At 44.3% G+C, this 27,504-nt stretch overlaps 1 protein-coding gene across 1 annotated transcript in view; it reads left to right on the top strand.

Moving 5' to 3' along the window:
• Positions 1–15,373: 15,373 nt before the first annotated feature.
• Positions 15,374–27,504, top strand: part of LOC145413647 (uncharacterized) — a 260,021-nt gene continuing 247,890 nt past the window's right edge. Inside the window, exon 1 of the mRNA XM_080283305.1 lies at positions 15,374–15,412. Within this exon, the coding sequence (XP_080139431.1) occupies positions 15,406–15,412 (7 nt within the window). The 5' untranslated portion in view covers positions 15,374–15,405. The remainder of the gene's footprint in view (positions 15,413–27,504) is intronic.

The raw sequence follows: 27,504 nt of genomic DNA, 5'->3' as shown, positions 1-27,504 counted from the left end.
ATTTAATGTCCATGGTGGGAATAGATCCATGGGGAAAATAGGTCCATGGGGAAAATATCTCCCTGGGGAAAATAGGTCCATGGAAGAATAGGTCCATGGTAAAAAAAAAAATAGGTCCATGGTAAAAAAAAAAAATGGTCCATGGGGAAAATAGGTCCATGGTAAAAATTGGTCCATGGGGAAAATAGGTTATGTTGAAGGTCTCCATGAGCAAAAAGTGGTCCATGGGGTAAAAAAAAAAATCAAAATAAAGGTCCATGGGAATATTGGGTCAAGGGGTCAAAAAAATTAATTAAAATAGTCCATGGGAAAATTAGGTCCAAGGGGTAAAGTAATTCAATGAGAGGGAAATTCTGTCAATGAATGGACAGGTTAGGTAACAACGAAGGGGTGTAGCCGGAGACTGCTCTATGTGCTACTACTAATAAAGCAGCACCGTAGGCATTTTGTACAATCTTTAAGTTTACACATTAACATTTTGGGTCATAATATACATGTGATACTACTGCTACTACTATTACTACTACTACTACTATTACTGCTATTACTACTACCCTTACTACTACAATTATTGCTGCTACTTCTACTACTACTGCTACTACTACTACTACCACTACTACTACTGTTGTTGTTGTTGCTGTTGCTGGTGCTGCTTCCGCCACCGGAACCTGACTCAGAAGCACAACCAACACCACGACTACCACTACCACCATCACTACCACTACCACCATCACTTCCGCTACTCCACCACCAGTACCACTACCACCACCACAACCACTACCACCATCGTTACTGCTAACGCACCATCAATACCACTACCACTTCTACTACTGCACCATCTCCACTTCCACTACCACTACCATCACCACCACTACCACCAACACCTCAACCACCACCACCACCACCACCACCACCAACCACTACAACTGCCACTAATCCTACTACAAATTACAGCGACAACTGCAGTTCATCTACAACAGCTGCAACTGCAGTAACTACAACTACAATACAAACTATAACACTACATTTCAACCACAACTACCAGTCACTACATAATAATAATAATAATAATAATAATAATAACAACAACAGCAACAACAACAATAATAATAATAATAATAATAATAATAATAATAATAATATACTACTACTACTACTACTACTACTACTACTACTACTACTACTACTAATAATAATAATAATAATAATAATAATAATTGTTATGCTAGGCGTTTTTAGGTCGGCTTCCCGCCCTAAGAATGTCCAGGGTACAGCTGGGTTCCCTTTCTAGACCGGAGATTAGACACAGTATGAGAGGAACAGGGAATAAAAACACAGGGCAACAACCTTACATGTATACTGACAAATTCTCTGCTATGGAACAGGAAGATAATTCACACGATATACTAAACAAAGTTAATACACAGACTGGGATATGGGTTTCGTGTATCGCGCAGGATGCAAGATAGACAGTGGGCTCAGTCTGGGTAATACACAGTTTCACAGTCCTTGTGTGTGTGGCTCATTTCACAGTGAGAGGACAAAATATAGGTTTTACTGTGCACGGGATAGTTCGAGAGTCCTTATTCTGACACTGACGCTGTTTCTTGGTTGTGGGATATATATATTATCTCAGGATTTTACCTCTCGGGTTCCACAAGGCGGATATGCAATGTCACAAGAGTTATCATTACGACACCGAGTTTTGCCTCTCGTTCTGCACAAGGTGGGTATTCAGTGTCACAAGCGTCTTTATCACTGGCACTGGAATTCACTGCATTGCACAGTCTTTGCCTCACACTCTCTGTCTGTGGGAACTATGTATCACAATCACTGGTCGGGCAAGGGGGAAGGCCTGGGGTCTCACAGTTGTCGGCCTGGATTAGGTGGAGTCCCTTCAGGAGTCCCTTTGTCCCGAGGCCACGGGACAACTCGCAGGGCCATCGTCTCTCGTCGAGGGCTGTGGCTGGGCGTGGTGCAGGGCCCCTCACTGTCGGGGCTGGGAATTGAGGTCTGGCCCTCAGGGCTAGGGCCAAACAAGTTGTGGAGGTGCTCCTGCAGGTGCCTGGTGGCAGAAGGGCTTCGCCTTCATCAGGGAGGGGAGAGGTTTCGCCTTGGGGTCCTGGGGATGCCCTCGAGTCCATCGGCTGGGGTCTCCTTCCTGCTGCGTCACTGTCAGGGTGGGGCTGCGGCATTGCTCCTGGCAGGAGTCCATCAGGTGGGGGTCCTCCTCGGGGGCCAACTGGATGGAGAACAACCCTGGGGATAATACTGGGCCACTCCACTAGTCCTCGAGGTGGAAGTCCTCCTCCTGGAGGTTGCCTCGGTCCGGGTGGACAGAGATGTGACATGCACACCCGCCGGTAGGCAGGGCTGATTGCAGGTCGTTCTCATGTTGTGGAGTCACAGGAGGCAAGGAACTTTGGTGGCGTTGCTCCCTGTCGCAGCTACCGGCTGTCGCCGAGGTCCCTTGGGCAACAGATGGAGGGTGATGCAGGTTGTCCCTTCACTCTCGGTGTGGCTACCGGCCGTCACCGGGGCCTGATTCCCTGACTGGACTGCAGACGAAGCACAGCTACAGGCCGTCGCTTGGCTGCAGGCACAGCTCCAGGCCATTGCCGAAGTCCTGTATGGAAAGCGAAGTGTAGGCGAGGAGTGGCTACAGGCCGTATCCTGCCTACCGGCATGGCTACAGGCTGTCGCCGGTGTCATGCCCTCTGAGGCAACTGCAAAAAGAGAGGGGGCGTACCGTTCTCTCCCCACGTGGGTCTTCAGGCCGTCACGGATTCTGCAGGGGGTTTGAGCAGCACCTGTTGGAGTGGTGTAGTGGTATGCTGCCTGGCTCTCACCTGAGAGTCTCGGGTTCGATTCCCGGCATATTGGTAATTTCTCTGATGATTTTTCCTGTGTAAAAAATACAGGTTCTCTCTTCATTCTGACTTGCCGTAAGTGTTTGGGATAGATTAAAAGCATCTACTTGCCCGAGTGCCAGGGGGTTAACTCATCCTCTTCATGCCCACAGTGGGGGCGGAGGGACGTTGGTTACAAGATTGTGACAACGTGAGTTAACTTTTACCTGGTCGTGGTGTAGTGGTATGCTGCCTGGCACACCTGAGAGTCTCGGGTTCGATTCCCGGCGTATTGGTAATTTCTCTGATGATTTTTCCTGTGTAAAAAATACAGGTTCTCTCTTCATTCTGACTTGCCGTAAGTGTTTGGGATAGATTAAAAGCATCTACTTGCCCGAGTGCCAGGGGGTTAACTCATCCTCTTCATGCCCACAGTGGGGGCGGAGGGACGTTGGTTACAAGATTGTGACAACGTGAGTTAACTTTTACCTGGTCGTGGTGTAGTGGTATGCTGCCTGGCTCTCACCTGAGAGTCTCGGGTTCGATTCCCGGCATATTGGTAATTTCTCTGATAATTTCCTAAATGTTATAATTATAGGGGAGACATTAGGTTTGGTTAGGATTAAACCGGAAGTAGGCTTGCTTGTGAGTCCTAATTTCAAAATATAACTTTACTGCTTTACAACATTTCGAAGTATTTAATCCGTGAAATCTACTCGTAAATCCGGCAATAAGTATAATCACAATGCCGTAACACACGTCTTTTCTCTCGAGATACTTCGAAACCTGCACAGTGGAGTTCAGGTTCACACCTCAGTGAGAAAGAGAATTGTTAATGCTAAATGATAAACTAGGGAATGGAGTCAACTGTACATGATTTTTTTATTTAACAAAACATTGTATTTAAATACAGGTAATATAGTGCACTAAAACACCTGAATAAAATCTACAGGGGAAGGGAAGAAAGTTAAAATATGTGCTTTGGCAAAAGAATAAATCTCCAATCAGTAATGCGGGAGAAAGGATGAACAATGAAAAAGAAAGAAAATTGATTATGAGCTGCACAAACGAGAACTTTTGTGATCCAAGACGTATCTCGGGTTCAGCAGTAAGTCAAGAAGAACGGTCACCTTCTATTCCCATTTATTGCTGAGAAGGGAGTAGTAGTAATAAGCAGCAGTGAAGCGAAAGTTTTCCCGACACCTACCACACAAAGCAACGAAAAGGCTTGCAAGCTTAATACAATATTCCTTCTCTGCTTCTCATTTCAGTATTCACTGTTGTCAAGGAGCATGATTTAGGAACATGATTTTTCATTCTAATATTTTCTTCCTGTCTTCCAAGATATTACAATGACGAATACTGGACACATTTCAGTGGTTTATGGGTATGTGCTTCTTACCCGTCACCGTCCCGCAGGTGCTCAGGGACGGGGATGGTTTTCACTCGGTTTGCCTGTCTGTTTGTTTGTTTGTCTGTTAACATCTTTACGCGAAAAGTGCCGGTTCGACTTTGACTGGATGATGGGCTATGACCTTCTGATCACCTGGTTAATTATTTAGCCAAACTGGCCCAAGGCCCAAGCTGTAGCCCCCCCCCAAAAAAAAAAAAAAAAATGGACGAGTAACAGTCGTTTTATCGCCATAACTCCTTTCAAATTCGTCATATCGACGTGAAACCAAAACCTAAAGATGTACCTTTCAAATCTGCATCCCTTAACATGCCTCATTACATCAGGGGGATCACCCCCCCCCCAGTTAGCGGTAGGGGGGTCAGTGTCAGGTGGGTCGGGCCTAAAATTTCAAATGGGCATAAAATCGTCAATTTTCACCCGATTTACTCCAAGTTTGATGTGACATCTTTGACTAGATATCCTGTAGTGTTTATACGTCAGCACTAAAACGACTGCCGGGGACGGGTTTGCTGTGCCTTGGCACCGCTTCTTGTTTGATATTATTTTGGTGGTGCCTCTGGGTAAGTATGGACCATCACCTCCGAGTGGTGGTCTGTAGAAAATACACTTTTTTTTTTTTAGTAACATCGACAAATGTTCTTATTGTCAGCTTTTCTCTTATTTTATACAAATATTCTTCCACTAGTAGTACGATCCAGGGCGACTCCACCCTATCATAACTATCCATAAAACTTGTTCTGTGAGTTGTACAGGACACAGGCAACATCAGTTGTACTGGTGCCAGAGGAATATGAGTAGCAAAGTTTCGTACAGTTCATTGTGGATCTAACCCCTTCAGTCCGATGACATATTTTATACTTTGTTACCATTAGACAATTTCAGTCAGTAGTACAGTAACAGAGGGACTGGTTAAGGTTATATCTAATCCCTCTAGTTTAAAAGGGCTCTCCATAGCTTAATAATACCGTCAGGAGATTGCAAGAATGTGATAAGAATTGCATTTTGTTCTTGGGTTGAAAGGATTAATAGGAAAAGAGAACGTCAAAAGAGGCGAGATATAACGAGGACTTCTTTTATGTTCTTCAGCTCAAGTTCTTGGAGTGTTGGGTTTGGGTTGGTGCTGGTCGTGGTGTTCTCAACGGTTTGGGAAGCTTTCTAACACCTCTTTCTTGGCAATTTATTTTGATTATTATATCTCAGTATGGTCTTTATGATGTTTATGTAATTTTAACTCCATTATATATTACATGAAATAACAAACAAGAAAATATTAACGTGTTATACAGAAATAAACCGGTAAAGAAAAGGTGTTATGTTCCCTTTACTCTGGCTTTACCTAAATATCCCTCCATCCTGAATTTTGAATCGTAACAGCAGATTAACATTTGAATTTCAGTCTCACCACTAAGAGGTACTATGGGAAGGATATTGGATCACAGCATTGACTTTTTCTGCCACGGAACGACAGGAAATACGGTGCAAAAGGACGAAAATCAGGACCAACTTAGAGCAAAAAACAATGTAGTGTACCGACAAAAATACGGCCCATTGTAACTAAGACTCGTATTCCCACAATTTATCAAGGAGACTCCCTACCACCTCCTCCTTAGCTATTTATTTTACCTATTTCTCCCTAATATTCTGTTCTAAGGCCGCTAAATCTCCTGAATATTGATACAGCTAGCATTAAAATCATAACATAGAAGAGTATACCAATTCACCGTATGGAGAAGGGTAAGGATGATGAGAATGTAGTCCCATGGCTCGTATTCTTGTACGTTGAGACTCGTATCTGGTGTTGTAATATATTTTTGTGTGCTATTTATGCAGTCTCTGTCGATGTAAGGAACACACGAGTATATATACAGCCAAATAATAAGCTAATAATCAAACTGGATCGCTAAGGAAAGCTGTAAATCCTCCCAAGGCGAGTATACGGTGCCAAATGTAATGATGTTGTGTTTTATGTTAACCTCTGTACTCTCTGTCTGTACTTTCTGTCTGTATTTTCTGCCTGTACTGCTGCGTGACTTACTAATTCCCTCACCACATCACCATGCTCACAGTTCACTAGAGCACATCATCTGCACCCCATCACCATACACACTGCACCACCATATCCAAATCGCACTGCACATTACTTATATTTCATCTCACTACACCGCCTTACCCTCATCGCATCATCAAAACTTTACCATACCGCGTTACACACCTCACCACACCACACCACAACACACCATACCACAACACACCACAGCCACGTAGTACATACCTCACCACCACACAGTACAACATAGCGAAAAGCACCACATCTTACCACATCACTTAACACCATACCACATAGCATCACAACACATCACCAAGCTACACCACCAAATATCACAACACACCACACCACATAACTCCACACCATACCACACAACACCACGGCACACCACACCAAGCTACACCACATCATATCAAGCACACACATCCCACCACGCAACACAACACCTCAACACCACACCACATTAAGTACACACCTCACCACACCATATGAAGCATACCCCACGACACCACATCAAACAAACACTCCACCGCACAGCACCACTCCAAAACACCAAGCCACGCCAAACACACCCCACCACACAAATCACACCACCATACCGCACCACATTCAGCACACACCCTACTACACCACCACACCACATCAAGCACACCTCCCACCACGCAACACCAACAACCATACCATATCACGTCAAATAAGCACACCACCACACAACACCACCCTACCGCACCACACCACATCAAGCACATACACCACCCACCACCACACAAAACAACATCAAGCGCACACACCACACAACATCATGCCACACAATATCACACCACACCATGCCACGCTACATCACACCACATCAAGGACACACCCCACCACACAACGCTACACCACCACATCACATCAAACCAAGCACACACACCGCCACACCACACCACATCAAGCACACACCTCACAACACAACACCACACCATGACATCACATCATATTAAGCACAAACGCTATCACACCACATCAAACACATACCCCTCCACACAACACAACACCACCACACTGCATACAGCAGGCACACACATCACCACACAAAACCACCCCATCCCACTACACCACACCAAGTACACACCCCACCACACCACATCAAGCACACACCCACCACACCACATCAAGCACACACTCCACCACACCACATCAAGCACACACTCCACCACACCACATCAAGCACACACCCACCACACCACATCAAGCACACACCCCACCACACTACATCAAGCACACAACCCACCACACCACATCAAGCACACCCCCCACCACACTACATCAAGCACACAACCCACCACACCACATCAAGCACACACCCCACCACACCACATCAAGCATACACCCCACCACACCACATCAAGCACACACCCCACCACACCACATCAAGCACACACCCCACCACACCACATCAAGCACACACCCCACCACACCACATCAAGCACACATCACACCACACCACATCAAACACACGCCCCACCACACATCACACCACACCACATCAAGCACACGCCCCACCACACATCACACCACACCACATCAAGCACACGCCCCACCACACATCACACCACACCACATCAAGCACGCACACACCACACATCACACCACACCACATCAAGCACACACCACCACACCCCATCACACCACACCACATCAAGCGCACACACCACCACACGTCACACCACACCACATCAAGCACACACACCACCACACATCACACCACACCACATCAAGCACACACACCAACGCATCACATCAAAGCACACGTATCATCACACACAACTGTACAGTACCATACCACACACCATGTCAAACACACACCCCACCACACAGCATCACACATCACACCACATCACACCATACCACACCACACCACATCACACCATACCACACCACACCACACAACACAGCGACACTCCACCACACCACATCAAGCACACACCCCACCACACCACATCAAACACACGTACCACCACACTACAGCAAGGACACACCACACCACACCACACCACACCACACTACACCACACAACACAGTGCAACACAGTACAACAGCTCACCACTACACAACAGCACAGCACACTATACCACACAACACAACACTACACCGCAACACCAAACCATACCATACCACACCACACTGCAACACTACACCACACCATATCAAGAACATACCACACCATACCACATCACCACATCACATCATGCACACACTCCACCACACCACATCAAGCATATACACCACCACACCACTCTATATCATAGCACACCACAACACACAACACAACCCCGCAACACCAAACCACATCTCACCACGTCAACAACACACCACACCACACCGCAACACCCCACCACATGACATTAAGCTCACACCCCACCACACCACATTAAGCACACACCCCACCACACTGCATCACACCACCACACCACACCACACCAGGCCACATAGGTATTGTTTTGCGTGTTTGTGTGGCGGAGGGCACCACTGAATTGTTTATGAATCTGACCTTACCAAAGTTCCACCTCTCTCTCTCTCTCTCTCGTTAGAATCAATGGCTATCCTGTCACCCTTACTCATTCACTTTTATATAGTGAGAGGGGATTAGAGGGAGGGTGGTGGAGAGGGGGAATGAAAGGGGAGGAGAGGGAAGAAGGGGGAAGGGTGCAGGGAGGGGGAAAGGGAATGAGGGGGAGGGAGGAGAGAGTAGGAGAGGATCGGGGTTGGAATGAGGGGAAGGGAAGGAGAAACAGACACCTTCCCCTCCTTTGTCTCCCTCTCTCCCCTCCTCCCTCCCTTCTCCTCACTCCCCCTTCCTCCACGATTCTCCATCAAATCTCCTCTCTCTCTAAAAAGTTGAGTGAGTAAGGGTGACAGGATAACCACTGATTGAGAGAGAGAGAGAGAGAGAGAGAGAGAGAGAGAGAGAGAGAGAGAGAGAGAGAGAGAATCTGTAGGTGGTGAGCAGATGGGTAACACACACACACACACACACACACAACCACGTACTCCCCTGTCCTGTCCTCCTCATGTTAAAAACTGAAAATGTGCCCAAACCCCCATATTTTCTTTTGTTTAGCACATATTCCCACCGCTACCAGACGATTTTTTTCAGCATAGGAGGGCGCCGTGGTGGTAGAGAGGCCAGCAGCAAAGGATGTACGGTATCTACCACTCCAATTAGGGTGTGTAATAGGCCAGAAAAAAAAAATTTCTTCACTGTGTTTTATTGTTTATTTTATGCTTTTTGTCTTGAAGGGATTACGTTTGTCTTAGGGGTGACTGCGAACACGAGGCGTTAACTACCACCTTCATTAATCCTTTCAGCAGATGTTGTTCTTCTCAAGTTTAATGTGATGGCCTGGAAGTAACAAGAATAAGAGGAAAAACTCCCGTGGGTCACCGGATTCAAAGGTTTAAACGATAACTCTCATACATACACAGTTCATTCCACATTAGCCTCACACCCTGCCAAGACTCACACCCTCTCACTCCTACCCATGCTCCGTCACTCCATCATTTGTCACTAAGTCCAGTACAGATCAGAATATAGTGACAGGTGTTAGAGTTAGGGTGATGGAGTGTGCGCAGGTGTGGAAGGGAGTGAGTCGTAGCCGTTTGTAATGTTAAACTGCATGCACAATATACACCTCTACATTTTTCTTTAGGCTTATCGTATTTATATTATCGTAGGCTTAGGAACTTGTCTACCACCTTTTCCTATCTTTCTCTCTAGCTGTCTGTCTGTCAATAGCTAGACGCCTAAATCCCGAAAGGGGTGGTCTCAAACGAATCTCCTCCATGTCATTCTGCCCATTAGCTTACACCCCCTCACTCATATACCACTCCTGATCTTAGTCACACCCCCTCACTCATATACCTCTCCACTCCTTCCTTGCATCTCATCCTCAGTCTACCCCTTCCCTTTCCCCTCCACCAAATATACATACATTAACCTAGTCAATCTCTCAGTCTCCATTCCCTACACACGGCCTTTAATAAAACAAGATAACTCATTGTTCTGTATTCTTTATATATATATATATATATATATATATATATATATATATATATATATATATATATATATATATATATATATATATATATTTTAACATCCACGGACTGCGCATAAGTATCACAGATAACAATAACAACGCGTCCTGTGCAGAAATTAGCTCGCCCATGGTTTCGTCTTCTACGCTGACGATTTTATTCAATTGATAGTCTGTCAAAGAAGAAGCTTAAGAATGTTAACGCTATCAAACTTCTCATGTTTAAGATAACGCTTACATTTTATTCTTGCTATCGCCAGATGATATTACTGTCCTGAGAGTGAGGTAAAATACAATGAAAGTGCTGACTGGCTCTTATCTAGACAATGCTACGCCTGTACATGCTCTCCATAACATTTCTTTGTGAATAGCATCATATTCTACTGTTAATCTTTTGTTATTACTCAGCATCCGAGATGGAAAGATGGTAATTTTAGGCCAGTCCAGAGTAAAATGGGCATAGTGAGCCTTCGAAGCCAACAAGAATACGACCCCTTGTTGGTAAATGTCGCATCGGTCTCATGTATGTTTTCGTAAAAGTATCCCCATATGCGAGATGCCTTGTGCTACGTGTAGTTCCAGTATTTCAGAAACTGTGACATGATTAGGCCTTCCAAACCGAAGACGTACTTCATATTTGTTCTTGCTGTCTCCAAGCCATTGTACTTAACTTAGGAAGGATTTGCAGCAGTGGAGAGTTTATTGAGATTACTACGCCTGTCCCTTCCCGAATGAATTTTTTCTCTTAAGCTGAGTAAAATCGTCAGGAATTAGTGAAGAGTAAGCTTTAAAGGATGTCAACTGGACTGAAGGAGACAAGGAACAATGAACTCGCGATCTGTAACTGGGGCTGGTGTGTGTTCTAGCCTGCTTGTCCATCATCACTTACGGAAATGATTTGCTAGAATGATGTACGCCCTGGTCCATAGGTCGCGCTTTTCACTCCTGTGTGTTGTAAAGAACGAATGCTTTTGCGAGGAACGAAGACTCTTTTGGAGCTTCAAGAAATTACTGACCAACCATCCAATCAGTGGGAAAAAACCGTCCCCGCAACAAGTGAGCGTTCGTCATATTTCAAACTCGCTGCCGGAGGGTAAACAAAGCTGAGTCTGAAGAGAATGAATACCTAACAACTTCAATATCAGGTATGTGCAAGCCGGCCGCTACAATATCCCTTTTTTGGGCTTAATTTGGCTATGAATAGATGATTATATTCAAATTTGGATCCCACTACAATGAAGGGTTTAACGAAAGCTGTATCTGACTCCCTGACCCCTGGTTCTGCGTCTGAACCTCTTTTGCGCCATATGTTTTTGTAAAGACTTCTCATCTCTAATTTAATTCAGCTTATGGAACACTTTTCAGGCTGCGGGGGGTGCATGTAGCCTTGTGAATCCCGTAAACGAGGTAAATTGAATCGCTGAATAAATTATGCTTGAGGCAACTTGAGCAAAAATGAAATATACGTTAACGGGATACTTTAAGATAAATAGTTTGGATGGAGAGAGAGAGAGAGAGAGAGAGAGAGAGAGAGAGAGAGAGAGAGAGAGACGTGATGGCAGAAACAACTAGACCTTTTTACTGGCTAGAAAACTGTACCGATTTCCTGTATCAGACATTTGTGTGTGTGTGTGTGTGTGTGTGTGTGTGTGTGTGTGTGTTTTCTTGCCGTCGCACTACAGCCATTCACTATAAGATGAAATTATAAGGATACACCCATTATCAAACCCTGCCAACCTAATTTTACCTAACCCCTAGCAGACTAAGTTAACCTAATTCCAACAGACTAAGCTAACTTGACCCTAACAGACCAACCTAACCTGACCTTAACAAAGTAACCTGTCCTAAACTAGATCTTCAGGGACAAGGAAGTGCCGAAGGAGATTACGGTTCACAGCTTGTGGCGCGACATTCAAACCAGCTAACGGAGTAACCACCTAACCCCAACACAATAACCAAGCCCAACATAACCCAACCACAATAACCTAACCTAACCTACCCCCAGCACAGTAACCTAACCTTCTGGGAAAAGGGAATATGGCCAAATTTGCGTCTCTGCTTGGATTTTGGGACATGTTTACAGTCGGTTTCGCGTCGTAAAGTTGAATTGTCTTTGCATAACGAACAAAGGACAGGAAGTTTGTGTTCTGACCTTCCCTCGTCGTCCCTGTTAAAAGAAAAACAATAATTCTCCTCCAAGATATTTTTTTATATAGGAAGAACACGAGACACGGGAAGAGTCTACGTGGTTCTTGTGTGTCCTGCAAAACTAAATCTAAGTTAGGACAGAATCGATCGTAACTCTGCTGGGACTCCCACCACTGGAACCTTTAATTCTGCTTCGTCTCCTAAGCCTTTACTGCGTCCCATTGCACTATGGTATCCTGTCACACGCACGCTCTTTGTCTCTGCACCGTGTACTTTGGTAACCCTCTCGCGGTAGGGGGCAACTCTAGCACCAGATAATGTTAGAGAGACAAGCGTAGGAGTCTGAGAGCTAATACTGGCACCATTAAGCCTCTCATAGTCGGGAAAACTAACATTCCACCTAAAGTAGGAAAATTTAACCTAAAGGAAGTGTATACCGTCATCATTAACCTTCTCATGGTCGGAACAACTCAGGTATTTTAATCCAACTGACCGTGAGAGCTAATATTGTCACCATGAAACCCCCTTATCGTCAGGACAATAGTATTCCAGTTTAAACCAGACGATTTTATTCAACTGAGCGAGTTATAGAAGCATGAGTTATAATTACATTTATCTTTGCCTACGTCTCCTGTCACCCCACGATCTCTCTCTCTTCACTTTTTTTGTTTTTGTTTTTCACTCTTAAACCTCAATAGACGTCGTTACCAAAATGAATAGTCTGCAGAAATGGAAAAAAATGAACTGGTTAATGTAATAAGCACTTCCGCTGTACACACACACACACACACACCTTGACATTTACATTTTTTTTTTTTTTACGTCGTCACAGTCCGCGTCAGTAACACAGGAGAAAATATTGAAGCGTAATCAGCAAAACAAAGCACTGAGGACGAGGCGTTAATTCCCAGTCACGTAATGGATCGTGTTTTGGGTGGCATGGTAGACTTCGGAGCATCTATTTCTCGGCGATATATTTTGTTTATTATACCTATTCATCCTCGTACGTTAATGAGAAAAGATGACAATAAGACAATAACATAGAAGAGTATAAAGGCAAAATAAATAACCAAGAAAAGATATTAGGAAGCCTGCAATACAACCGAGTGATACTTATTTGCGCGTTCTCTCCTCTACTCTCTCATGTGCTCCTAGTTCCATATTTACTGTGTCGAGCTGAAGATAATATTGACTGTTTATACACATTTGTCTTCAGTCGCGCACTAACTATACTCTTAAAACTAGAGAGAGAAAGAGAGAGAGAGAGAGAGATCTTTTATATGAGTAAATTCCTGTGAATATTAGTTTTTATCCTGAGAAATGATTATAATCGTGCACAAATATTCAGTCAATCCTTCTGTACACCCTCCCAACCTCTCCTGTTACCCCACTATCTCTCTCTCCATTCTTATTACCTTCATTATCTTCTTTAGAGGAACTTCCACGGTACTGAAAAACAAATTAGATTCGATGTGGAACTATTGCTCGTATTCTGTTCTACTTAGGTTTTCAAGCACAATTTCCCTAGCGATTTATTTTGAGCACGGAACAATCCTTTCTTTACTTTCAAAATCACAATGATCCCGATATACTTCGCATAGACGTACAAAAAAGAATACTAACATCAGTGTGAGAGGTGAAGAGGGGAGGAGGAGAGGGAGACTAAAGATAATGATAGAGGGATTGCGTGGAGAGGTATATGTGTGAGGTGTTTGTGAGCTGGAAAGTGTCTAAGCAGGACAGGGTGACGAGGAATGACATGGAGACGATTTGTTTTTGGCCATCCCATTCACCCCCATCAGTCGCATGACACGATTATTTCAGCTATCTCAAGACCAGCATAATCAGCCCTCGCTAACCCGTTCATTGCTTAGCTGCCTCAAAATAACTACATCATCTCGAGACAGTAAACACTCAAAATGCAGCATTGTTGTACAGGGGTTCATTAAAGCAGAACATCACACTGGTTCGCCTGAAGGGATTAAATACGTTAGTCTATTTTGTGCACGCTAAAATGTCTAGGTCTGACATGTACTGACCCATTTCGTTTCTATAGTTTATTTCCTAATATCTAAAGTAGTTGCAGTAACTCTTCCCTAGAATCCCTTAATATACTTCCTAAAGACTTATCCGAGATCAAAAGTGTGTGTGTGTGTGTGTGTGTGTGTGTAAAGGGAGCGAAGTCAGGTACCAGCATGTAGATCCGAAAGCTTAAAGGCGAGATGTTAGAGGAGTTATTACAAGAGCAGTGTCTGCGTTGTGAGAGTGGGTTGTGTATCTGAGAGGAGTTGGAGGTACTGTACAGTGTGAGGGCAGGGAGGGACAGCAGGTAGTGGTGTGCAATAGTAACAATGCCCTGCACCTGTCCATCCCATTGTAATAAAACAACCTGCTCATCTCACACTCTTATATTCCCCTGAGCTCCATTAACTACTGAGTGTGCACAAAGAAACTGCTGACCCTATGTATACGCCAGAGTCGTTAATTTTGAATAATTCTACTAAGATCATGACGCGTTGAACGCGTAATCTAAGGAGCGTGGTTGTCTAGCGTTCAAACCTTCCGCGGCCTCCCAGGAGCATGCGCACACCAAGAACACCGCCAACCTCACCATTATTCTTTCTTATCTGACCAACTCTGAGACATAATTCTCAATAACTATACACAGAGATGAGTTTTACAACACAAGTTATCATATAAATTAATGCAGCAATGCAGTGAGGTTTTGGAAACTCAGTGTTCTCCTCGCCAAATTTATGTGCTGCGAAAGCGTGGGTCCACCGCGAAGGTCCCGGATGTTGGCGAAGTCAGTATCTGGTTGAGCGTGGTCGGGGTAGGGTGTGTAGTGTTAATCTCTGGTCATTTCCCATGGAAGGTAAGGATCCTTCTTGGTAATTACGAAAATAGTGAAAAATAATGTGGCAGGTTATGGAGAGTGGCATTAAGTGTGCAAAGGAAGTGCTAATCAAGTGATATTCTGAAAATTTAAATTTTGGGTGACGCCTTCGATCCTCCAGCGAAGGCTGCCGTGTCCAAAGTGGGGAAGGAACGCGCTGCCAGTGAATCATGGAAACTGTGGCGCTCTCGTGTCTGCGTGAGGGTAGTGAGTACAGCACCAGGGGAGTAGGATAGATGTAGCATGTGTTGGGAGGGATATTAGGCCTAGATGTATGATGAGTGAGGGGGCTGGGATGGTGTCAGCGGAGAGAGTGGCGGATAGTCCTCTCTCCACTAAGTCTGGCGACGCACTGAGCGTTTAGCGGCCGTGATGGCGGGAACCGTGTCCACCCTGCCCGCCCCGCGCACACACGCTCACACGCACACGACATATGTAAACCATAACATACACCCACTCTCATATGGCTTCATTTTCACCAACGTCGCCTATCCACAGGACTTTTTTCATAAAACGGGTTTCCAGTGTGGAATGAGCTGCAGAGGATGGGTAGGTGTTAAAGGTCAAGACTCCATGACAGACGAGATGTAGCAGCGGTGATGATGTGTTCCCCACCAGCTCATCCCGCCCTCAGCAACAATATCGAACGTGGCCACGGGTTCACCAGGGCCTATATGCACCCACTGTATTTGCCACGGTGGCCTGTGGGGTGGGTTGAAATGTTTATATGCAGGATTAAGAATTGCGCCGTGGATATGCGTTTGAGATGTTACTCACGTTGTTTGTAAATTGTAGGTTAACGTTTAGAGGAATAAGGTCAAATTTATGTTGACGTAAATTGATGAAAACCAGATTGATCTTACCTACCAAATGAAATACCATCACCGGGGCATCGTGCGTTCTATTGGGAAATATTGAACGAATTGCATATTGCGTTGTGTAATACCATTTTTTTTTTTTCGTAGAATGAAAGGAAAAAGGTATGTAAGTATACTGTAGATTGAAAGACGGCGTGTTGCCAAACTGTGCCACGCATTGGATGACTGCACCAACTCAACACCGCTACAAAACGTGCGCAAAGTGGGCAGTGTAGCACCTCTTATGAAGAAGGAAGAGGTGCTAGGATCTAGGAAGCCGCCTATTTCTCGTAGGCTATGGCCTCGTTTGCCAGAATAAACCATACAGACTATCATAACCAGTCATATTTGTCACCTTTATACCATACACGACTTAGGCCAAGGTTCACAGGCAGGTTCATCAGTTTAAAGCGAGACAGGAAGTACGGTAGCCACTTGTCACCGTGCCAAATAACTTATCCTTAAATAGATGCTTGTAAACATGGCACGAGCGGCGGCTTTAAATTTAAGATGGGTTAGATTTCAGATGAGTGTCGTAGTAAATGTTTTCCGATACACAGTTCATTGCCAGTTTTGTAAATATTCACCACTGTTTATGTGAATACATTACTGTTTTAGTTCCATGCAGGAATACTTTTCCATGTACCGTACCATATAAACTTACATTTGATATAGCCTAGCCCATAACTTGATTTAATTGTATAGTTCTCGTGTTAGAGGAATATGTCTACAGTCGTGGTGTAGTCGATTTGTACGGTACCTCATAACCAAACCTGCATATAGTTGTGTTCTACCTCCAGTAGGTTTCAATTACTACCATGTCAGTGTGATACATAGGCCTTGGGTTTTAGGATTCCAGTTGCTCCACATCCATTGCATCTGCTGTACAATATAATTATAGCTAGCTACCAAAAATTTTCATAATAAAGGTTTTTTACATAAGCGTTACAGGTATATTACGATCTATGGCCATGCTTGAATATTAATAATGAACTGGCAAAGCCTGTTTTTAGCTGCACCTTAACGTCTCGAACTACCAAAGTATCACAGCGAACGTGAGGTAGGCTTGAGGTAACACAAGAAACAGTTGGCTAATCCAGTTACCAAATGTAGCATGTAATATATCGTATAGAGGATAGCTTGGGCGACTCTGGAGGGACCTACCGTACCGTTCATATTATCGTACTTGAATTCAGTGAGAACAGTGTTGACAAGGAACGACATAGCCCCTACGATATATTCATGCTTGCAGCTTTCAAACGATTTTATTCAGTACCGTACCGTATAGGGAAGATCTTGTACTGAATGATATAACTGACCCCCTCGTGTTTGCACATTCCTAAACAGAATAAAATCATCTGAGGCAGCAAATTTGAAAATAAAAGATCCTCCGTATCCAGGGGCTGTTAAATATCAAGATAATGGAAAATAGTGTCATGGAAGAGAAGGGATGAGATGCTCTGTCAGTAGGCGGTACTCCCTCCCCCTCCCCCCAAAAAAAATAGACTTAGAAGGGTTTCTTGCACTTCACCCGTGCCTCTGTTTTTGCATGTCACGCAAACATAGCTTATGTGAATTCATGCAGACTTTGTCGATGCAAAAAATATAAGGTATTGTAGGCTACAAGTAATGCTAAGGTGCCATAACGTTGACACTAAATCTTCAAGGAACAGATGCTACAACACCCCCCAAACCAGAGAGAATATAGACGTTGGTCATGTACCGGCACTGCATTACGGTATACCATTACCGTACATATATATATACCGGCATATATATATATATATATATATATATATATATATATATATATATATGTATGTGTATATATACCGGTAGGCTGTATAAAGAAATGTGTCTTGTGGTAGTAGTAGTTGTTCCCTAGGCAGTCTGGCCGAACAGCCCCCTGTGCCATGTGGTAAAATATACTGTTGGTGGTGGTGTAGTGTGGCTGGGGGTGGTGTGTGGTATGACACGATAGTGGTGGTGGTTTTGGCACTACTTTCCCATTCCACCAAGTCTGTCGCCTTACCTGCCGCACTGTCATCCCTCTTCTTTAATTCTTTTCACTCCATTCTTTTATAATCTTTCTTCCAACAGGCTTATGTTTTGCTTACCCAGTTGACTCACTCATCCCACCCTCCGTCCAGTTCCTGTCAACCCATCCATCCACTCTGCCTGTAAGCTCATCCATCCAATCTCTTATCATCCCGTCGATCCACTCAACCCACATATCCAGTCCCCCATTAGCTCCCGATCAGCTCATCCATCCACTCCTTCATCAACTCAACCAACCAATCAACCCAGCCATCCCGTCCATCCACTCCCTTATTAAACCGATTCAGCCAGTCGACCCATCCATCCAATCCCCCGTCATCTTAGCCATTCCGTCTCTCATCAACCCGTCCATTCCCTTCACAAACCCATCCATCCATTCACCCATCCATTATCATCCAGTCTCTGTTCTTATAGTGTATTCTGTCATCCACACAGTAATCCATTCATTCCCCACGAGAGAGAGAGAGAGAGAGAGAGAGAGAGAGAGAGAGAGAGAGAGAGAGAGAGAACTGGCACCGCAGGACAACACACAAATGACCTTGGTTCTGAAAGCGTCATTGTGAGAGTGGAGGGTGGTAGGGGAAGGAAGGGGAGGGATTGTCAGTTTTGAAGGGTAAGATAGGTCTGTAGTGTATACCGGTAGTTGCTTTAGCCCTTTCAGTCTGATGACGTGGGATGCTGCCGGTATACCTGTTCAGCTCTTGACTTGGTCTAAAATCGCAAAGTCACTACCGCACCGTGCCTTGAATGCTGAGTTGTAACATTAGATGACTGGCAACACATTATGATGCCTGTCATGAAGAAGTGCTATGGAAAGGATGTAGAGCTGCCATGGGGCTGCGTGAAAAATGCTGCAAGAGGACGAAAATCTGGTCCAAGTTAAGGCGAAAGAACTGTAATTAGTTCATTCTTCCCACATACAGATGGTCTTACTAATCTTTGGAAAGATTTTGCGCCATGTATCAGGTGCTGAGCAGGTTAATGAAGGTTGTATATATCCAGTCTCTCAAGTTCGAAAGGCTCTTCTAATGAGTAAGCGGAACAAAATCGTCTGAAGGTACCGGTAGCAAGAATAAAGTGAAGAATACGTCATAGGAGTGAAAGTGGGTAAGCTAAACCCAGAGGTGAACAGGAGAATTGGCGAAACTAATGTGGTGACCATAAGTGAGTTACTGTAGTGCAGTGAATCTTATTGCCTATTTTGGATAGAGTGGACGTGAGTGAACCCTTCATCATTGCAAGGCCTGTTTATTTTTAGTCGTTCATATTAACATTCGATTTACCCCATGCTTAATAGTGTCTTCATATTTGCCTAAGCGTAATCAGTTAATGTGGTACCTACTTAGTACTGGATTTGACTTTCGTAATGTGCAGTTTACGGTAGGGTCGGTGGCCACATAAATTGATTGTCGATATTTTTAAAGTTAGCAGCTTACTGTTAAGTTACTTGTATATACACCGTATTTTAATATAACATTTATGCCTTTTAATGGACTTGGGTTTATTTATGTTAGTTCCATCGTAACTTGCGTGAACGTTTTTTTGTTATTGCATTTTATTCCTTTTACTGTTGCATTTATTGCGATGTCTTAGCCTAACTGTATTCACTATTGGTTAGATGTTGTAATACAGTAAATATGAACATTTTGCTCAGGGTGTTATCTTGCATTTTCTTACTTGTGGTCGCTTGAGCCCTGACCTTGGTGTTGTGGCTTCCCTTTAAAGTCCCCCCTTCCCGGGCCCCTGCCTCTTCCCCGTCCCACCCCTGCCCACCACTCCTCTCCTCCCCTCTTTCCTCTCCCTCCCCTCTCTTTCCTCTCCCTCCCCCCTCTTTCCTCTCCCTCCCCTCGCTCCTCACCCCTGTCTTTCGCCCCTCCCCCATCTTCTCTTCCGGGCCCAAACCCCTCCCTACCCTACCCCATGCCAGTCGCTCCACTGGCAGGGCCAGACGCCTGAGTTGCATAAGCCTATGTAGGCTGCCCGGTTCTTTGGTTTACATTATTATTATTATTATTAGCCTATTATTATTGTCATCATCATTACCGGTATTATTATTGTACGATATTACGTGTATATAATTATATACTATATATATATCTATATCTATCTATCTATCTATCTATCTATATATATATATATATATATATATGTGTGTGTGTGTGTGTGTGTGTGTGTAATTATTGAGAAGGAAAGGCTATAGATTTAGTAGGCAAGTAATCTACCAGTCTTGTAAACTTGGGACTCACCTGTCGTAACATAGGTCACTGGTTTCGTTATGACTTGTAGCTGATGGATCTAAGCAAGTCCACCCGCTTGTACTGCCAGGGACGTGACTTAAAACACCACAGGGGACATCAGTATCATTCTCTCTTTCTCTCTTTCTCTGCAAGTAAAATGTTTATGTAGCTAGCCTGTGTGTGTGTATAAGGTGGCTGTGGTGTGGTGATGCAGTGACTGGAGTTGCCGATTGGCGGTTAATCATTGTATAACCAAACTCATTTAAGACAGACACCAGAACGTATATTACATAGGCTACATGCATAAGGTAACTCAGCCTTGGATGGGGTTCACCAGTTCACATCTTCCAGCATCACATTTGCCTGAGTGGTGGTGATATCCAGATGCTGCATGGCTTGCTTGCAGGATCACGGTCACCACACCCTCAGACACACATGCACCCCACTACTTAGACACACACACACACACACACACACACACACACACACACACACACACACACACACTCTGTCTCATGTATACTACGTTCTTTTTTTTTTTTCCCCTATCCACAAGATATATATACTAGAGAAGGTGTCATCTTGCCAGAGACTTGGAATTAGTGTAGATATTTAGGGTGCTGGCGGATATGCTACTTAAATGAACACCAACAACATCCTGCCGCCTCACACCACTCACTCTGCTTGTGTCTTCACGTTTGGTGTATACATTTGACCAGACACCAGTAGGATTAGAAGGGATTTTTGTTATTATCCATCTTTGTTTCCGGTCTTCATTAGTACCGTATATTATGACTAAATGCTAATGTTCATAGATTTAAAAATAGAGGCACGTCATGGTACTGAAGCTGTTTAAGGGGGACAATTTTTAATTGCGAGATGCGTATTCAAAGGGAACAAAAACCGTCTGGAGGTAGCAGAAGTATAATGAAACATGGTAGTAATCAGCCCCGTCAGAGAGAGGGCACCTTTTTACTTGCGGGTTATTCTTCATGCACTCAGCCGATTTGATTCAGATTGACGGGGGAGTGGATGGATGGGTTGACTGGTTGGATGAGTTGATAGGAGAGTGGATGGACGGGATGGCTACATGGCTGGGGTTGATTGGTTGGTTGGGTTGTTGGAGGAGTGGAGGGATGAGTTGAAGGGAGACTGGATATGTGGGTTGAGTGGATGGGTGTGATGATGAGGGATTGGATGGATGGGTTGACTGGTTGGTTGGGTTGATGGAGAAGTGGATGGATGAGTGGATATGTGGGTTGAATGGATGGACGGGATGATGAGGGATTGGATGGGTGAGCTTATAGGCAGTGAATGAATGATGATCCTGAGGAGTGGCTGGGTGGGTTGATGAGGACTGGGTGGAGGGTGGGATGAGCGAGTTTGTTTTTACAGCACAGGGCAGATGTCAACCCCAGACAATTGTATCCAGGTCAGGACAGATACAGACCTTTATTTGGCGATCTCGTCATGACGCGGTTAGACACTCACCAGTAACCCTTTTTGTACAGTAACGCTTTTAGTATCTTGTTCTTGCTGTTCCCAGACAGTTTCGTACAACTTAGGGAAGACCTCTTAATTGCTTGTTATGGAGGGCCCACATTCCTTCACCAAGGCGACTTTTTTCGTATTCGATTTATGCCATCATCTGACGATTCTCTCCAGCTTAAATGGTAGGCTACGGAGGTGAATTCGTGCATAAAATTCTTAGTTCAGCAGCAGGCCTATATCACTGTTAATCGTGTATATGCTGCAACTGTATACGTCAGCATTACTACCAAGAATTATAAGATTGTGCCAAGGCTGTCCAAATAGCCGTGTCTGGCGCCCAACCTTTGAAAAAAGCACTTTTGACGTTACAGAAGTCGCGGTAGGTAGGTGTTTTTTGCTCGAGTAGCAGGTTCTCGAGGCATGTAAGTCAAAAGTGAAACAGTAGTGTCCGACGATGCAAAATGCTGTATTGTGCCCCAGCAACGATTACATTCTCGTCTGGACAAACCATCTTAGTGTTTGCAGTCGGCTTGTGACGTCATACCGGTGACAGATTTTTGAATGCTAGTTGCTATTTTTTTTTTTTTTAAATTTATGCTATTGTGGATGGGTGAAGAAAAAATACCGTATCGATTTTTTCTTGGCACGATGGCAGAAATTAAGTAACTATCAGATCGTTTGGCTATGGGATTCAAACTTTATTTTCATCTCCCGTAACTGATCATTAGGAGAGGATTTTAGAGCGAGTGGTTTTAGGTACAGTCTAGCCCTCATTAACTCCTTTAGGATGAGACGCTATTTTTTTTTTTTCACAAAGTAAAGTCGTCTAGAGGCAGGAGGAGTACCGTACCGTTGAAGTTTAAAAAAAAAAAAAAAATATTGTTGTGCCATGGTTAATATGAAATGGTTAGTAACACCCTGGCATGCTTTGATGACAGAAGAGTGTGGGATGTTGTCAGGGATTTACACACTCGCCTACCCTTTCCATGGCTTCACTGTATATGGTAACCAGCTGCCGTCTGTAGAACTGAGTGATTTTATGAGGCTTGTGTGTGTGTGTGTGTGTGTGTGTGTGTGTGTGTGTGTGTGTGTGTGTAGAGGTGAAGGAGTTTATTTGGGATGGGGGAAAGGGGGAGAAGGAGATGGGGATAGAGAGGGGGGAGAGAGGGACGAGTGAAATTGGGATGTAATTTGCTGTGGAGACAGATAGGCCAGGGATAGAGAGAGAGAGAGAGAGAGAGAGAGAAAGGGGTGGGGGGATAGGGCCTAACGCATGGCCAAGTGACTCAGTTTATCCCCAAGCTTTACTGTAGTACCAGCACCAGATAAGTGTTCATGTGGTTGTCTAGTGTCGGCTGCACTATTGGTGGCATGACTCACCTCACCCACCAACCCCCACCACCTCCACACCACACCATCGCCAAGGGATGTATTTATAAACTCTCCTAAGCTGTGTGTAACGTTGCTTGTATATACATTTGTCTTCACTCCTACCCCTACCAAACACTTCACACAACCCATCTAGAATGAATATTAATTAACAATGCGAGCTAGTAAACACGTCAGGAAGTGCGAGCGAGCGACAGAGAGAGGGGGGGGGGATATGAAAAAAGAAAAAACGAAACGGTCAGTGATAATAGCTACGGTAGTTAACTTTGGGATACCGGTACTTGTTTTTCCTGTGAATTGGTTAGTATCCTTTATAAATACGACACCATAGGGCCCCGTCCATATGATCATTGTGGTAATATTTTCCTTCCTTCTTAATCCGTTCACCCTCCCCGTGACCCTAGCCAGGTAGCTCTGCCACCTGGTTGTATCGCTGGCACCGTGTGAGGGCGCCCCTCTCCAGTACCTGTGTGTGTGTGTGCTTTAGATATGATTGTGGTACATCCGGTGCCAAGTAGAGTGACTGGTAACCTAGTGAACCCGCTGCCAGACAACCCGGATGACTTATCTTGAACTTCATGGCACTATGCAAAGAATCCTCGCTCGTGGCGCTGCTTTGCAAATTGTTTGTTTTGGGAACATGAGCTCTTTACGCGGACTAAGTTTCACCAATTTACAGTGACAGGCGAAGTAAGAGGCAGTGTCGTTGTTGACGTGAATTCTTCCTTGTGAATTGATGTTTATGTGCACACAGTAGCTTGGAGCCTTTCATGGTGCCGTATTGATCATTTGCAAATATGAGTCAGACCGTATATCTTTTCACTAAAGAAATCGTTATAAGTGGCCTATTACTGTTCAAAAGTTTGAAAATATGGTATCCCATGTCGGTGGCATGGCCTAAGGCAGGGCTGTTGAGAATAAGCTGGCGGCCAGAGTGCCAAATCCATCTCTTGAGTCGTTTTTCATTTGCCCTCTGACACTGGGAAGAATACAAATAAACAGATAAACATAAAGTTTTGCATTTTTCTTTAGCCTGTGTGCCTAGCGGAAAATGTAAAAGCAAATTTTACCATATGAATTTTTCGTTTCTTTCTATGTATAAGTGTTTAGATAGAGGGGAAAAAAAGGAGCTAAAATAAATGTATGGCCATTCTATCTGAGTTTCGTAATCCGGCCCTACTCCTGAAGTACTTGAATAGCCCTGGCCTAAGCAGAGTCAGCCGCGTTTCATTGACAGCGGCACCATATGCAGTATAGAAGACGTATACCGTATCCAGATCTGCAAACGTTTTATTCCAGATTTGTGTATATTTCTCCCAGTGAAACAGTTCACTGCTAATGGTATAGAGATACAGTAGCTACCAGAGCCATTTATCGATTTTATTTGGTGCAGTATTTAGGTACGGTTACGGTATTGTTGTAAAATTATTAAAATTTTTGGCATAGCCTACTCATACACTTTATGCAAATACACCGCTTGGTTACGCGTGATTCATAGATACCAGTATGATGAGATCCACAAGGAAAAAGGAGACACTAAAAGGTCCTGAGCGCTTTTGTGTAGGCTGTTCACATTTTCAGCGGGCTGTGAGTAGGGTACAAGAAAGCGTTTGGGACACTTTCGTGTTTCCTTTTTCCTCATGGATATCACTTAGCCTAAACTTTGTAGAGGATATCCTAAAACTGAGGGTATAGTCTGTATCAGAGTACGGTGGCTGTACAGGCTAAATTGTACCGGTATATAGCCTATATGCCGAGACCTATGTATAAAATATGGAAATTGCTTGGATAGATGACATGTAGCCTAAAGAAACGTGAGGTGAAGGGCAAAGCGAGCGGGGGGATGTTAGGCTAACTTTTGACGTGAACGATTTGACTCGACTCTAATGATATGGATTAAGGGTGCTCGCGTCCTTCTTTGGCCTCAGGGGAAGGAGAGAGGGGGTGGGGGATTAGGGGGAATTGATTTAAGGGTGCGTATGGCGGGGGCTTGTAGGAGGGGGATATGAGAGAGAAGAGGAATGCTGAGAGGTTGAGTTAAAGGGTGGAGAGAGAGAGAGAGAGAGAGAGAGAGAGAGAGAGAGAGAGAGAGAGAGAGAGCGTGATGTTGAAAGAGAGGAGGAGGAAGCTGGGATGGAGAGTTCAAGTTAGTGTGAAGAAGTTTGGGATGAGGGTGGGTGGGGGATGGGGAGTTGAGGGTGGGTGGGGGATGTGGAGTTGAGGGTAGTAAACGATACTTACCGCTACATTTAACCCTTTCATCACTATCACGCCCTTATTACCGTATTCCAGTCTTTCAGTCAGTTTTACCATGCTTAGGAAAGACTTAGGTTTAAATGAAGAGGTGTTTCCTGTAGAGAAGTAGCAGAAATAAGCCAGGAAAGTAGGTAATGTGATTCAGGGAGTTAAAACTGAAGAAATTGGAAGGGATAATGTCAGTGTAGGAAGGATTAGAGAGGTTAGAATACAACGGGGTTAAGCACAGTTACGGTCAGTTACCTTTTAACACGTCTGGGGCATTAGATTAAAGTTGCAAGATCACAACTCTTTCATCTGTCTTGAATATTATACGGGTTAGTTTGTCAGGATCTCTGTAATTTTGACAGGTTTGAGACGGTGTAAAGGACCTGTGTAAGCAAGTCAACTGTATAGCCAAGTAGAAAAGGGGAACAAAGATGGCGAGATCACAGCCCCTCCAGCTCACCTTAGTTTAAAAAGACCTCACAAGGTTTTGGCATCATGTAAGAGAAATATTGACCGCAACTGCAACCGCACAGCAGAAACGAACAAAGACCGTGAGAGAGGTGGATGAGGCGGGAGTGAAGAGAGGGGAAACATGGCGACGAAAGACAAGAGTAAGATTAATGAGGTGTTAGAAGCTGATGTTTGATTAAGGAGTTTTATGTTGTGAGAAAAGCCAAATAAAAAAAATAGAACGAAGAGAGGGTGGTGTGTGTGATATTTTGTGAGAGGATACCCACAGCGAAGCGATGTTGAACAAAGGCAGGTGAATCTGAGAGTGGAAACTGGGGTGGAACGAGAGACTCAGAGGCTGGAGACTAGGGAGGAGGGAATGGTGGTAAAAGCAAAGTACGGGAGGGTTAGCCCGGTGTAGGAATAATGTGAGGGCAAAAATAGAGAGCAGATATCCCAAGACAGCTACTGGTACCTTTGTTCAGCTACCTTCCTCCCTCTCTCGCTCCGTCCTCCTTCCCTCCCTCGCTCTTCCTCCATCCCCGTGGGCTCTTTCCCTCTCGTGTTCCTCCGTCCCTCTGGGCCCTTTCCTTCTCCTCCCCCTTCTCCTCGGCTAAGGTGTACTAAAGCTATATTCACAAGGAATCTTAATCAACTTTCTCGATAAGCAAATCTCTTTAGCAGGTCATTTTCATCAGGACAAATATTTTGTCCAAATTTTCACTTAAGGATTCACTTTAGTTTGGTTGTGAAAAGTTTGGTAGATATTTCATCGAGGAAAGTATATGTAAACAAGGGAACATATACACGACCCAAGTTCAAGAACGTTTATAAAAATAGCTTCAGGAGTAGGAGGGTTCAGGTGCGTGATCAATATTCTCAAGTCCCCATGTATACCACTCCCTCCCCCCCCCTCTCTCTCTCTCTCTCTCTCTCTCTCTCTCTCTCTCTAAATCTTAGTTGTGTTTACTTACGTTATGCCACTTAATGGTAGCGTAGCGTACTCGTATAGCGTAGAGAGTTTTGTTGTTGCCCCAAAATGGTGGATAAGTATGTGATGTTACAGCTGATATTGCACAGACGAGAGGCATACTTTAGGCATACTGTGCGATTTCTTTAGTTCTGGTGTGGGCTAGTAGAACGGCTTTATTGTGTAAAGCTCTTCAGTCCGATTTTTTTTGTTATCCACATCGTTTCATTCATGCTGTCTTTAGATATTTGTATGCTAATTGCGAGAGATTTATCCACTAGAGGAGTTAGTTACAATCTTTACTTAAACCCTTCAATACAGTAGCTCTTTCCTGAGTGGGATAAAGTTGTCTGGAGATATTGTATATACAGTAAC

The sequence above is a fragment of the Coenobita brevimanus genome, chromosome 97, assembly GCF_032717465.1.
Source record: "Coenobita brevimanus isolate Jiangsu-jjx chromosome 97, ASM3271746v2, whole genome shotgun sequence".
Classification (NCBI taxonomy): Eukaryota; Metazoa; Arthropoda; class Malacostraca; order Decapoda; family Coenobitidae; genus Coenobita; species Coenobita brevimanus.
This window is presented reverse-complemented; position numbering and strand designations above follow the sequence as displayed.